At 35.8% G+C, this 15,027-nt stretch overlaps 1 protein-coding gene and 1 long non-coding RNA gene across 2 annotated transcripts in view; both read left to right on the forward strand.

Annotated features, from left to right (window-relative positions):
• The first annotated feature begins 409 nt into the window (after positions 1-409).
• Positions 410-9,697, forward strand: LOC116663085. Its single transcript, XR_004319133.1, has 3 exons — positions 410-423; positions 2,635-2,637; positions 9,452-9,697. It is a non-coding gene; the product is annotated as an uncharacterized LOC116663085 (long non-coding RNA).
• A 3,624-nt stretch (positions 9,698-13,321) lies between these two features.
• The window catches only part of MLLT3 (MLLT3 super elongation complex subunit), a 209,046-nt gene continuing 207,340 nt past the window's right edge, over positions 13,322-15,027 (forward strand). Inside the window, exon 1 of the mRNA XM_032477613.1 lies at positions 13,322-13,492. Coding sequence (XP_032333504.1) covers positions 13,402-13,492 — 91 coding nt within the window. The 5' untranslated portion in view covers positions 13,322-13,401. The remainder of the gene's footprint in view (positions 13,493-15,027) is intronic.

Consider the following 15,027-nt stretch of genomic DNA (forward strand, 5'->3'; position numbering starts at 1 on the left):
ATCCCCCTTCTCTCCCTCCCCCACCTCCCACAATCCCTCAATAAAATAGTATTTAAAAGACTTGAATAACCAGTCCTATGTACCAGCTTCTTGCTCCAGGCAATAATGTTGTACTATTTTCAATGGGTGGTCTTGAATCTCCATGGGAGATTTTTACAGGCAGTGGACTCCAAGACCCACTAAGTGTATTATTATATTGAACGTAATCAGTTAAATTCCCGAGCCAGAGAGAGTATACAGAGATAGTTTTACATTATTGAAGTCTCATCATTAATTACTTGGAAACCAATTTATTTAATTTTATTTGAAGAATTTATGACTCAAATCCCTAAATGGGATGCATATTAACCCAGTACTTGAGGCTTACTGTTTGAAAGAAGTAAGACATTATACATATGTCAATTCAAGAATACTCTTTGGTGTGTATATTTTAGTTCATAGGTGTTTTTTGTTAGTTTAATTCTCCTCTAGGAAACCAACACCACATAGCTGTTTTCAAATCTTAAGAAATTGAAGACATATTTCTCATAATTGAGATAGTGTAAAATGATAGGATCTGTTGTAATTGGAAAGTGTATCAGATATTTTTATAATCATTATCTTTTAGCTGTGGCATGTAGCATAAATGTATACTAGCCTGAAATTTAAAATCGCTTTGGATCAAACCTTTGTCGAAGTACACAGAAGTGGAATTATAAATTAAATACTGGATTAAGATTGCTCTCTAGAAAGAAAACAAATTTGCAAATTTGCATAAAACAATATGTTATACATTGTAAGTATTGAAATGGGGAATGTTGTAGCCACGCCTGCTCCTACATAACTTAGTTTAAAATCATCTTGGAGTTTCTTTCTAATGTGACCCTGTGGTTATTAACCAGAACGATAACATAACTTTGTTGGGGCATTGATTTGATTACTTTCTGTCCCTTATTCACATTCTTCAAAAAATTAACTTAAGGAGAATGTTGAATTTTTGTTTAAAGTAAATTTCTGAGTCTTAATTAGCTAGGAGTCTGAAATACCTGTTTCCATAGGCTAAGTAGAGAATCGAGGAGATGGCATCTCAGATATATTGATAAATAGTTGGATGATGACATATGATGAGAATGCTTTTTGTTTTAAACAATGTAAGTAGTTTTAGGTGGAAAATTGTATTCCTTGGGGAATTGTATTTGTTTCCTTTATAAAATTTAATATACACTTGTTTTAGGGCATATAAAAATGGTATGAATTCTGCAGTTTTCTCCACTTATAGACCGTGAGCTCTGTGGCTCCGCAGTTTATAGCAATGATGAAATGTTTGCCTTTTTTTTTTTTTTAAGCTCAGTACTAGTCCTTGAATAGCTAAAAAAGTTTTTCAGTAGTTTTTACAAGTGGGTTTGAAGCAGTGATAGCCATCTGAAGTTTATCTTGTGTAGCCAGTATTTAAAAGCTATTAAGGTTGTCTACACAAAAAAAAGAAACAGCACTTATGGCTTATACATGTGAATAAAAGTTAAAGGTTGGTAAAAATTAGCTTGTCAAGTAAGCTAACTGACTGAAGAATAATTTTGTTTTCATTATCCATTCCCCTGGCTGAAAATGAAATAGAAACGATCTGGTTACTAAAGACCAGCGCTGTATTGGATCACTTCCTTAAGCTTTTGCTATGATCGTTAAAGGCAAAGTTAGACAGCTGTTGTAGATTTTGCCAGTGGCCTCACAAAAGAAATTTTTTAACCCTGTTAGTTTCAGACACCATCATTTCTGCTTTGCAGATCTACTCACTGTATTCGATGTGAGTGATATACTTACTGTGTTAGATATGAATCTCTATGATTACGATTTGAACTTCTGATTTATGGGAAGGTAGTGTCGCAGAAAATGAGTAACTTTAGCACTCTACTGCAATACAGTTTCATGTCTTGAAATATGACAAATCTCAACATTTTTGCTTATATTCAAACAGACTTTAAAACTTCAGCTTAGACTTTTCAGAGTTAGATTTTGCATATGTATCTGAAGACCTTTAGGGAATTCTGAAAAATTGTGAAAATTGAGTTTGACTTAAAATCCATTATAATTGAATATTTAAATGTCCTTTGGGGGACTTGATGTTCATAGGAAATACTAAATCATACATAGACTTTAAAATCTCATTTTGGGTAAGTGTAAAATTAGAACAATGCAATCGACTCCCGAAATTGATGTCATAATGTTAAAAATCCCAGCGATGATGGGTTCCTCTTGTATAATGTGTTTGCATTATTGCTATAGGTTTAAAGGGCAGAGAAATACTTTATCGTTAAGGTTGAAGAGGGCAAGATTTTGAAACCTACTGCTATGTGATTAAACCAGTGTGTTTGCCCTGAGGCTTCAGCCATTCAATCTGAATTCATAGTCTGAAATTTTGGATTCCTTCTCTGTTTGAAAATAATACTTAAAAATTTTGAGACTGCTTTTTGCCTTAACTCACGTGAAAACTATTGAGGCAAATGATCAGGGTTAAGATTTTCATGTAATCAAGACTGGAGATACATTTCAGTATTTTAAAGAGAAAGGTTCACAACCATTTTACATGAAATTTTACTGGGCTTTTCATTAATCTAAAATAACTGGTCTATAAGTACTTTATCAGTGAAAACTGCTCAGCATGTAAAACGAGGAGCAGAAGAGCACAAAGGCTTCCTGCAAATTAAGGGCACAATGAGCACTAACGGACTTTCCAGCCATCTCCAGCTGTGAGATTATTATAGTTTTTGCAAACCCTTTTCTCTCAAAACTAAATCAAGAATGGTAGAGTCCTGATAAAAAGAAGTGTAGAAAAGCCTAACTAATCCTTAGATGAGTTACTTCAAACGTGCCAAAATAGAATAAAATCAGTTAATAGCATGGATTAAAGGTTACTTTTAATGCATTTTTATCACTCACACTGAGAATTTTGTTGTATGTGAATGCATTTGGCCAGGGTTAAAAAAAAAAATCCAGAGGAAAAAATGTAATTAAATTTGAGAGATGACATAATCACGTTGTTATGGGGAAATTGAGTACCAATGTTAGGTGCCAGATTTGACCTAAGAGATAAAAGCTGTGTACTTGAGATCAGAGTTGTAAACAGGTGTCTCTTATTTTGAGAACTTTTTGGGTTATAATGAGAGGGCTCATGTACATAGTAGTAAGAGTTGATTTATTTTGTGGATTTAAAAATGCAACATGGCTCTGTGGTCTTTGGATAAATATGTACAAGTGTTCCCTTGGATAAGATCATGGAAGGGTGCTAAAATCAGATCCCAATTTAATATTTTAAAAATGCTTGATTCCTACAGGTGGTGAAGAGAAGAAGTAAGAAGTAGGCTTTGGGTGCGAAGGTAGTCTTGACTGTTTATGTTTGTATCCAAAATATACAGAGGGAGACTTATCTATACTTTTAATTCAGAATCACGTTTTTCCAACTACTTAATTTGTGAAATACTTTTTCCATTTAACTGGCATATTATGATAGAGCTGCCAAAAATACTGGGTTAAGGAAAAACTGATTTGGCATGCTGCCATTGGTAGGAAGACTTGGGGGAAAAAAAGTAATGTCTTTTCTTTCTGGTGCAGGTATGTAGGTGTAGGTATAGGTATAGATATAGATATAAGAGTGTGTGTGTATGAGTGTGTTTGTATCAACCTTAATAACATTTTATTATATGAACCTGGATGGTGGGAGATTTTATAATCATGTCACATTTGCCACTCCTCTAAGATGCCAAATTTTAAGTTTCTCTAATGAGACTTAACATTTATTTCTTTGTGATAGATGTATGTATTGCTTTTGCTGTGGCTTAATAGGAAATAGCCTGACTGGTACTCCGAGCACACATGTGTGCTCTATATGTTAGGTATTTGTGTATGCCGTCCTACTTAGAATGTAGTTATTTTTCATAAGCCATGTGATAATAAAGTCCTATTAATTTATAGTCAGAGCATACAGTCGCCCATAAATTTCCTCTACTTGGTATTCTGACCAGATTTAACCTTACACAAAGCTTCTAGCTTGAATGCGTTTTGCAACATTGAATAAATAAAGCGCTGTATAGTTATTTATGTGCTCAAGAGGCTGAACTTTTCATTCCATCCCAGTGTGTTCCCGTGGGATATGTTATTCTAGTAAATCAGAAAATTTCCCTGAAAGCAAAGTAATTCTTAAATTTTGGAGGCTTCAAAATCGGGAAATGCCACATGCAGGAGGGGAAGAAATTCTGGTTGACCCCCCACGGCTGAAAACCAGTGCAGAGGACTTGGCCATCTTGAATCCTCTTGGAGGGGAAGAAACCCCCAGCACAATGCTGCTGAATTGTTTGACTTCTGTAGCTATGTCTTTGTGTGTTTATAGGAGTGGGAACATTTTATCTACTCTGTTTCTGTTGAGGTTGTTTTTCTGCAGTGCCCCCAGAAAAGTCCAGGAGGCTAGCTTTGAAGCCCTGTGGACAAGCTGGATATCAAAGAGCCAGAGGAATTCGGCAGTAATTGTTTTATGGCTGGCCAGAAATCAGACCTATTTGTATAGGTAGCACACAAAATAGCTGTGATTTGACAATTTGGTGCTATTTATACCTACCATAAAAAGAGAAAAGAAAAAGTTAAAGGGGTATTTTGGAAACAGGAACTGAGCTGTAAATGCAAATTGCTTCACCATTTTCTCAAAGGAACAAAAAAGGAAAGGGTTTAGGAAGTTTTTATTGAAGCTACGTTATTGAGGAACTGTCTGCTTTCAGGACATTTAATATTGTACTCACACCGAAATTACAGGGCTTTCTGTTTGCAGTTTTTTACCCCCTCGCCCATTCCCATCTGATTAAACTTATTTTTGTGGCGCAAAAGAAACTCTCCGGAGGAAGGATAGTGAAAATCACAAAGTTTTCAACTCTGTCTTAATAGATCCTTAACATTTCATCTTGCTGTTGTTGTTTGGCTTGGGATAAGAACCTTTGGCTCTTGCTAGAGTGAATTTTTTTTTTCTTTCCAAATGAAAGTTGTATTTTCAACGAGCAGTCACAGGTTGTTTACTGTGGTGGTGGGCGAGGATTTGCCAGGTAAGTGTTCATCGCTTTTAGGAAATATGCAGAACTTTTAAATGACTATTCTCAATTTATCAGTTTAGAGAGATCTTTTTGAATACAAAGTGCCTAAATTGTGACACTCACCTGGAGTATATTCCAAGCTCAAGGTAGGCAGTGCATCATGATCTGTCTGTACTTCAGTGAGATGCCCAAAGTGAAGTTTGTTTCCATAATGTCATTCAGACTTTTTGAGATTGTCAAATGCTTCATTGTTTTGCCTTGAAACCCCCAGACCCTGAGAGCAGTCTAAGTCTGGAGGCAATGGTGCAGAGAAAAAGCAAACACGTCTGTGATTGACTACACTTTTTTTTTTCTAAGAAACCCTAGAAATGCCTTGGGGACCCCTGGGGTTTTGTCACAATTTAAAACCATTTTACCCCTGAAGGCATTTCAGTGCTGTGGAATTGAGACTGTATTAATTTGCCTTATTTTTTTTTTCCCATTGGATTCTGATCCTCCAATAATAAGTAGAGTGATCTTTGTCAAGTGTACCTTAACTTCTGGGAGGATGGTCCTGTAGTTTTGATTGGATGAAGAGAGCTCACTGAGGGCAGGGAAGAAGAAGTGGAAACGGGTGGAGATAAATCTGGTATTGGGTCAGTCAGTTTTGTCTTTAATGAAGAGTTAGAGTTTAATAAATGGTGTGAAGGATCAGGAGCATCTGAATAAAATTTTAAAATGGGAACTTTCTAAGAATTAAGAATTGGATTCAAGGTGGATTCCCTTTAGAGAAATAGATGAAAACACTCTATAGAGAAGAAACATTCTGGGCTGTGGGTGCTCCTCATGAGTATAAAAACTCAGATAGGGAAAGATAAGGACACAGGTAATTACAGATCAGATCATCTTTATGGGTTGAGGAAATACAGTGAGGTTAGGGCTGACCAGTGAAGGGTTGTATTTCTTAAGTAGTGATCATTTATTCAACCAACATTGAGTACCTACTGTGTGATGGGAACTGCTCTAAACATTGAAGGTAACAACAGGACCAGAAGCATTTCTTGTCCTCTAGGGGCACTTAGGCATCAGTCGTGTCCAAAAAAAAAAAAAAAAAAAATCACCATACAATAAGATCAGTGCTTTTATGAAGCTATGAAAATCAAAGCTCTGGAAACAGAGTCCCGAGAGATTAGTTCTGCCTGGGTATCAGAATTTGAATTAAGTTTTTTTTTTTTTAAATTGCAAGTGGCAAGTCTAATTAAAAAAAAGAAAGAATTATGTGGGTTAAAAAAATTATCCTGAATTGCTCAAGGATGGATTTTCATCTCTTTAATGTTCCCCTCCATAAAGCTCTGTGAGTTTTTGGAGTGTCTGAGCTCTCTGGATTAGCATCCCAGAATGTAGGGATTTATAGCTGAAAGGAGTAGGAAAACAGTTCACAGTTACTGAAGGTTTAGTTCTGTACCCTGGTATTCACATTTTACAGATGTAGGTCCAAGGCCCAATATTAAGTAACTTGCCCAAGGCCCATATGGCTTGAGTATAGTGACCGTATGTCCTGTTTGCTGGGGATAATCCCAGTTTTTGCCTGTTGTCCTGTGTCACTCTGAAAACTGGTGCTTTTGGGGTAATAGGTTGTGTGGTCACTGTTTTTGAGTGGCACAACTGAAGTTTAAACTCAGGCCTTTTTGATTCCAAGTCATAAGCTCACCACTGTTTTACTCTGTTTATACTCTGCTTTAGGTCATAGCTCTGTTTCCAGGTTGGTGTGGTGAGAAGGATTCTGAGGCACATGACTAGCTCAGGACAGTACTCAGTATTTGATTGGTGATGCTTATCATAGGTGATGGAGAGACACATGGTAGCTTTCTTCTCCCCTGCCTTTTAAACATCCTCTTACTAAAATATTTTGCAATGTAATTTAATTTTCCTTCAGAAGTTTCAAAGGCATTTGAAGAACTTTGTGTCTTAGGAACATATTTGTAAATATCAGTTATCGTGGCATGGTATTAATCAAGAAAATTCTGGTGATTTGAGTCTTCTGGATAAACGGAAAGTTGGTGCATCTCTTGATCACTGAACATGTTGCTCTTCCCTTTAATTTTTGTTTCCCTTTCCCCACCTAATCAGAAGCCTAGAGAAGCAGAACAGGGTTTGAAGAAAGTAACTCCAATTTGGAAAAGAAAATTGGAAACGTATGTTCTGATTTGCTCCGATTGGTTAGCTTTTCCACCAGGTTTGCTGGACAAATACTGAGAGTGTCACTTTCATTTGGTCCCATTTAAATGGCTCAGCACATCAGAAGGGTGAAGTTTTAGAGGCATACTATCTATCACGTTGGTTAGCTAAAATTTAAATAAAATAGATTTAATTTACTAGTAATCAGTTCTGATAACTAAAGAACTTTGTTTTGTGTTGTTTCACTTACATGCTGTATGCCATCAGAAGATGGTGTGATTTGAGCAGTTGTCTTCACTTAAATACTAATGTCAGCTTTTTATTATCCTTTGAGTCAAATAGAGGGGTAGAAGCAAAATAAAGTCATTTTTGAAAAACTTCTGGGTTAGGTCACACTGGGATGGGAGTGGAAAGGCTTCTAGTTGCTCATCTTACTTGCCCAAGTTTACAATTCTGTTGAGCAATATGGCTTCTCTGCCCTTGAAAAGCTCAGAGACTTAGGACGGGGGCGGGAGATGGACTTGTAAGCAGACACATTTCAGTACAACTTAAGTATGAATTACAGTTGATGTAAGAATGGAGTTTTGTGGGCACATAAATGGGCAAGTTGAGATTGAAGATGAGCATAGTTGTGTTTCCATTTATGTAGCACATGTTTCAACCTGAGTCTCTTTTCATCTTTTATACCATTTTTGATTTATAAGACATTTTATGTTGTTTTGCCTTTTTCCCCCCAGTGACTGTTTATGACCCAACTTGAACAAAGCAATGAAATTCTTCTTTACCTCTAGCTGCTGTGAAGCCAAAAACAGATCTGGGCTGAGATTGGAGTTTGTCGTGCAAATTGTGGTTTGTAGGTTGACTGTTGTTGTTCCAACAAATAACTGTAACTTAAAGTAAAGCAAATGTTGCTGAGACAAAAGGGGACCTGGCTGGTTTTTAAATGGTGCTTTAGAACAATAAGGAGATGGCTAAGTTTAAAGGGCTGTTTGGAGTGAAATTATTTTAGTTAAAAAATGCTAATACATTTCTACAGAATAGTAGGATATGAGACTTAAGTCCTGAATTACCTGTTGTAATTCCTCTCTCCCTTCTCTGCCTCCCCATTTCTCTGTTTCCCTTCTCTGGAAATTCAAAAGTAGGTTTCAAAGAAGTGAAAAACAAAGATAGTAATTACAAGACACTAAAATCTTCAGTCCCATTGATCAAGGGCAGTGCAGGAGCATTACTTTGCAACGGTACTGTGTTCAGAAGCAGTATGGAAGAGTCTAGTAATAAGCATTGCCAGGGTAGGCGGGGGTTAAACCTCATTTGCATGGCTCAAAAGTAAATGGCTTTCTGAGGCTCTTAATTAAAGAGTGTATGAAGGCAGACTTGTTGCAAAAGATAGCTTATTTGAACTTTTTATTTGATATCTGTACCGGTCACTTGAGGGACAAGTAGGATCTATTTCTCCTCTAAGGCTGCTAGTTCCGTATGGATAGAAATTTTCATCTCTGTATCACTCACACTTCTGCACATAGGAAGTGTTGAATAAACATTTTATTGTAAGATTCTTTTGTTAAGCACTTGATATATAAAAGTACTTTAGTAGTAATAGCTGGCATTTATTACCTACTGTGTGCCAGGCCGAATACTTGAGTACTCTGCAAGAATCACCTAATTAGTCTAATGGTCACCCCATGAATTGGCATACTACCAATACTACCCCCATAATAAGTGAATTCATCAAAGTTGCAGGACACAAGATCAGCATACAACAATCAATAGTATTTCTATACACTTGCAATGAACAATCCAAGAATGAAATAAAGGAACCAATTCATTTATAATAACATCAAAAGTATAAAATACTTAGTAATCCACTTAGAAAAAGAAGTATAAAACTTATACCCTGAAACTACAAAACAGTGTTGAAAGAAATTAAAGAATATAAAAATGAAAAATACCCCCTTGTTCATCAATTGAGAGATTTAATATTGTTAAGATGGCAGTACTCTCCAAATTGATCCACAGGTTCAGTGCAGTCCCTGTCAGAATCCTAACTGGTATCTTTGTAGAAATTGATAAACTGATTTAAAATTCATGTGAAATTGTAAGGGACCCAGAATTGCCAAAATAATCTTGAAAAAGAACAAAAAAGCTGGAGTACTCATACTTCCTGGTTTCACAACTTACTGTAAAAAAACATTAATGAAGATGGTGTGGGACTGATACGAGCATAGACATGTAGATCAGTGGACTAGAATTGAGAATCCAGAACTAAACCCCTGTGCCTCAGATCAACAAGGATGCCAGGACCATTCATAGGGAAGCAGTAGTCTTTTTCAATAATTGGTGCTGGGTGCACAGGCTGTCCACATGCAAAATAACGAAGTTGGACCCTTACCTCCTACCATACACAAAGCTTAACATGAATAAAAAAATGCGAGCTATAACTATAAAACTCTTAGAAGAAAGCATAGGGATTACTCTTTATGACCTTGGGTTTGGCAGGGAATGGATTCTTAAATATGACACCAAAAGTATAAACAACAAAAGAAAAGATAGATAAATTGGATTTTATAAAAATTAAAAACTTTTGTGCTTCAAATGACACTTTCAAGAAAGTGAAAAGATAGCCCACAGAATAGGAGAACGTATTTTCAAATCATATATCTTATAATGGCTTATATCCACAATACACACACAGCTCAGTAACATGACAACCCAATTAAAAATGGACAAAAAAATCTGAATAGGTATTTCTTCAATGGCCAATAAGCATGTGAAAATATGCTCAACATTGTTAGTTAACAGGCAAATGCAAATCAAAACCACAATGAGATACCATGTTGTATCTGCTAGGATGAGCGTGATAAAAAAAATCAGTAACAGCATTGGCAAGGATGTGGAGGAATCAGAAGCCTTCACAGACTGCTGGAGGGAAGGTAAAATGATACATCCACTTTAGAAAACAGTCCGGCAGTTCCTTAAATAGTTAAACATAGAGTTATTGTATGACCCAGCAGTTCTACTCCTTGATATCTACTGAAGAGAAATGAGAACATATGTCCACACAAAAACTTGCACCTGAATTCTTACAGTAGCATTACTCATAGTAGCCATGATGAAAATATTGTGAAATTGATGGTGGTGATGGTTGCACATGTCTGAATACACTAAAAGCATTGAATCACATGTTTTAAATAGGTGAATATATGGTATGTGACTTTTATCTCTAAAACTGGTATTTTAAAAAAGTGTCCCTAACTTTCATTCATAAAAATGTTGGCACCAAACAGTACCTTCATATTTATATATTAGGGAAATAATTAAACCTTGATGGCATGTCTTTTCTCTTACATAAGGCACATGTCAACATTCCAGGGTCTTTGGTTGCCCCAGTATGGTTTATTAAAGGAGCGTTGTTAGGGGATGGTGAGTGGGTATAACTCAAGTGGTAGAGCACATGCTTAGCCTGCACATGGTCCTGGGTTCAATCCCCAGTACTGCCTCTAAAACTAAATAAATAAACCTAATCACCTCCCCAAATCAATCAATCAATCAACTAAATAAATAAATAAAGCAAGCATTGTTTCCTGGGTTAGACTAGACCTAATTAAAAATATACATCTTGCTGCTTTGGTAACTTTATGTTACTTTGTATGTGTGTTTTGTTCACATTCATCAAAAATACAAGCTCTTAGTTGATAGAGCAACTAATATTCATTGAATTTTTATCATGTGTAGATACTATTCTGTGTGATTTTAATGTGTTGTTCAGTACATCTCACAATTCTATAAAGTTAAGTATAGCAATCTGCATTTAATGGTGTGGAAACTGAGGCACAGTGTTTAGGTAACTTACTCAAAGTCAAATAGTAGGTGACAGAATGTGGTAGTAGGGTAGCAGCAATGTTTTGTATTATTCTGGGCTAGGCATGTATTACAGTATACAATAGATGTTTCTGGCAGTGTGTGTATAAAGTAACTTTTTGTAAGTGAAACCATATTTTTAGTGTTCTGAAGGAGCCTATTATTTTAAATGAAACCTGCAAATAAGTCAGTTCCTTTTTATCAGTCTTGACAATTGTGACATCTTAAATCAGGGCACTCCTATACATTTGATTGAATGCAGTCATTTCTCTGGTAATTCTATTGATCTGAGATAAGTTTAAACCTTTATTAGTTTCATTCTGTAAACTTTTATTGAGGACCTATTTTTTTGTAGTAAAGAAAAAGTGCTCTAAGGGAAGTCCAAAGGAGGCAATCCCTGATCTAGAATTAGCTGGTGATAAAAGCTTATAAAATAGTTTTCTCTGAAACCTGTCCTTAATTTAAGCTTGTAAATTATATTGCCTTTCATGTCTAGGTTTTGTACTCTACAGCTGCACTGTCCAAAACAATAGTCACTAGACATGTGTGGCTATTTAAACTTAAATGTAAATTAATTAGAATTAAATACAGTTAAAAATTCAGTTCTTGAGTCATTAGCTACATTTGAAGTGTTGTTGCATGTAGCTAGTGGCTGCCATGCTGGACAGAACTGGACTAGAGGAACAGTACCATCCTCAGGACTACTTTTTACGGTGGAATTATGGTGGCATATGTGCTTTTGTGGAGAATGAAAAGTAGAGGAAAAGGATCTTATGCGACTTGTTACATAAAATTATATGTTACTTTTTTTTTTTAAACAGGAGGAAAGCATACAAATTTGTTTTATGTGACATGGGAGCCTTCATAAGGAAACGAAGAACCAAAGAAACAGAGCTGTGTATTTTTATGTTAGGTTTGTTGAAGAGTGGGCAGTCATGGAGAAATAGGATAGGCTGAAGAGTATGAAGTTACTGTAGGAAACCAGGAGAAACTCAGCAAGGCCTGTTTGTTAGGGTTCTCCTCGGCTGTCCTGCTGTCTTCAGAGATAAGGATGCTCCTTCCCTCTGGGTAGGTGGAGGGCACCTCTGCCATTAGGTTTTTATAACCTTTCTAAGTTTTTTGTCTCTCATTAGTTACCTTTTTGCCAGCTCAATTAAAAAAAATTGGGGGGGAAGGGGGAGGTAATTAGGTTTACTTACTTACTTACTTACTTACTTACTTACTTACTTACTTTATTTATTTATTTATTTATTTATTTATTTATTTATTTATTTATTTATAATGGCGGAACTGAGGATTGAACCCAGGACCTTGTCTATGCTAAGCAAGCACTCTGCCGCTGAGCTGTACCCACCCCCTGTGCCAGTTAAATTTTTTATAACTTTTTTTCCCCTTTTTTTTTATTGGCTGTTTTCACAGAGGTGTCGATCAGTGTATCTTGTCTACCATGTAGATTGTCAGTTTATCGTAAGAGATATAATTTAGGAACAACCAGATGGAAGAGATGCATAGGACAAGGCATGGGGAAAAGGCATGGAACTTCTTCCCTGCTCCCTTCAAGTGTGCCACTCTCCCCGAATTGCCAGGTGTTAACCAACCAGGAAGCAATATGTGTTACATTTTTTAAAAACTTGGAGGATCTTCACAATGTCCCTCCCAAACTAAAAAATATGGGTAACTGAAATGTTGGTAAAGAATGTTTTAAAGTATTAATTATGTTGCTTGTTAAGTGGCATTGTGTGCTGTAAAAAAAAAAAAAATCCCCTAAATGCTCGTAAGAATTTAGTAAGATAATGAATTCATTAAATGTAAAAAGAAATGTGAAGGTTTTGGGTATATATGCTTTCCTAACTTTTACTTATGCTCCAAAAAATTTACGTTGAGAGAATAATGCAGCAAATGTTCAAATGCCACCATTTATTAACATGTAAGCATATTTGGTTGTGTGTGTTTCATTTAAAAGTGTGTTGCAGTCACCATACGTGAGCCTTTAATACTTAGGGCATCCCCTAAGACTCAGGATGTTGTTCTGTATAACAGTATTATCATTATCACTCAAGGAAGAAATGATCAATTTGTTCCTAATATCACATAATGCCAGGCCTATTTAAACATCCAGTTGTCTCCCAAGTATCTTTTGGTTCTTTTTTCCCAAACTAGGATCCCATCAAGTTATGTGTAAGTCTTTAGGTTTGAGCAGTCCCCACACTGATTTTGTTTTTGTTTTTTCTTTTTAAAATTTCATGAAGTGACACTCTCAATTTTATTTTGAAGAATTTGAAACCTACAATAAAGTTGAAAAAATAGTACAAAGAATGCACAGATTCATCAATTGTTGATGCTTTGCTTCATGTACTTTATCTCTTTGTTTAGATTTATACCTTTCATTCATTTGAAAGGATGTTGCAGATATCCTGGCCTCTTACCCTGTAAGTACTTATCAATAATTTTCTCCTATAAACAGCAAAAGCATTGATCACATCTAAGATTTAATGTTAGCCTTAAGATGTAATATCTCTTTGGTATCCTTTAATCTAGGACATTCCCCTGCCTCCACTCCCCACCTCACCCCTGCCTCTGATTTTGACATTGACATCTTTTAGGAGGCTAGGCCAGTTGTCTTATAGAACTGCCTACAATCTGGATTTGTCTGATGATTTCTTCATAGAGTCATTTAACTTGAAGTCTCTTGTGAATTGGAGTTAGATCTATAAACTTTGTTCCATTTAGGTGAAGTATTTTTAGCAAGACACTTCTATAGGTATTTTGTGTTGCACTGCACATCAGGAGGCACCTAGTGTTGATTATCCCAATATTAGTGATACTGAGTTTTATCACTCAGAAGTGGCGAAAGCTATTGAAAAGATATACTCTTCCCCCTTGGAATTACAAAGTGGCCGTGTGATGATGCTTTGTATCTTTCAAATGTCATGTTCCACTGTGGTCTTTCATGTAATGGTTTTAGCATCTACTGATGATCCTTTGTGGGTGAACCTGAATTAGCTGTTTCACTGGGATTGCACACTGGTTATTTTCCTAGTTTGGTAGTACTTATGTTTAAAAGGATAAGTATAGGATCTAGTCCTATTTTTATCCATTAGTATATGGTTTTTGAAACAGTTTACATCATGGCAAATGGTTTCTGTGCCCGATTTTATGGGTAATTTAGTGAAATATGTGATAATATAAAATTCTCTAATCTAATTTATCCAACACTTAAAATTTTTTTTAATATTTTCTTTTTTTAAACTTTTTTTTACTTAATTTTTTGGGGGAGGGGGAGGTAATTAGATTTATTTATTTATATTTATTTGCTTATTTTAATGGAGATTCTGGGGATTGAACCCAGGACCTTATGCATGCTAAGCACACGCTCTACCACTGAGCTATACCCTCTCCTTTCTCCAATAATTTTTAAATGTTGAGAACTAATGGAGGCGGGTCTAGGGGTAGAAAACTGATTCTATTCAAATGTTTATGGTCACTTAAATTTACAATATTGAAGCTCTTGTTTCTTACTTTTAAATATGCTTGTGGCTTCTGAAGAGTCATGCTGGTTCAGAAGAAATTCCTGCCTCTCTAGATTTAGCTACAGTTCAGGAAAATTTTGTGAGCTTTTATTAAGTTCTGGGTATGGATATCAAGAATGCCATCATACACTTCACAGCTTTGGAAACAAGTGTTGGAATGTAACTGTATAAACTTTTTTTTTTTTCTCCTTTTGCTTTCCCTTTCATTGCTCTTTGGTTTTATCACTGGGGATGGGTGTGAAAGCAACTTGTCTGAAATTTTGTTGCCCTAAAGGAGTGACTTAAAATTCCCAGGATAGTTTTAGAGCTGATTTTTGATCTTGGAATGATAGAACAGACCTCCTGGTAATCCTCTCCCTGAAGGGAACATGGATTCTAGGAGGGGTCTGGCTAGTCCTGAGTATAATGGTCGGTTTTTTTTTGTTTTTCCTCTT

Source organism: Camelus ferus, chromosome 4, assembly GCF_009834535.1.
Source record: "Camelus ferus isolate YT-003-E chromosome 4, BCGSAC_Cfer_1.0, whole genome shotgun sequence".
Taxonomy (NCBI): Eukaryota; Metazoa; Chordata; class Mammalia; order Artiodactyla; family Camelidae; genus Camelus; species Camelus ferus.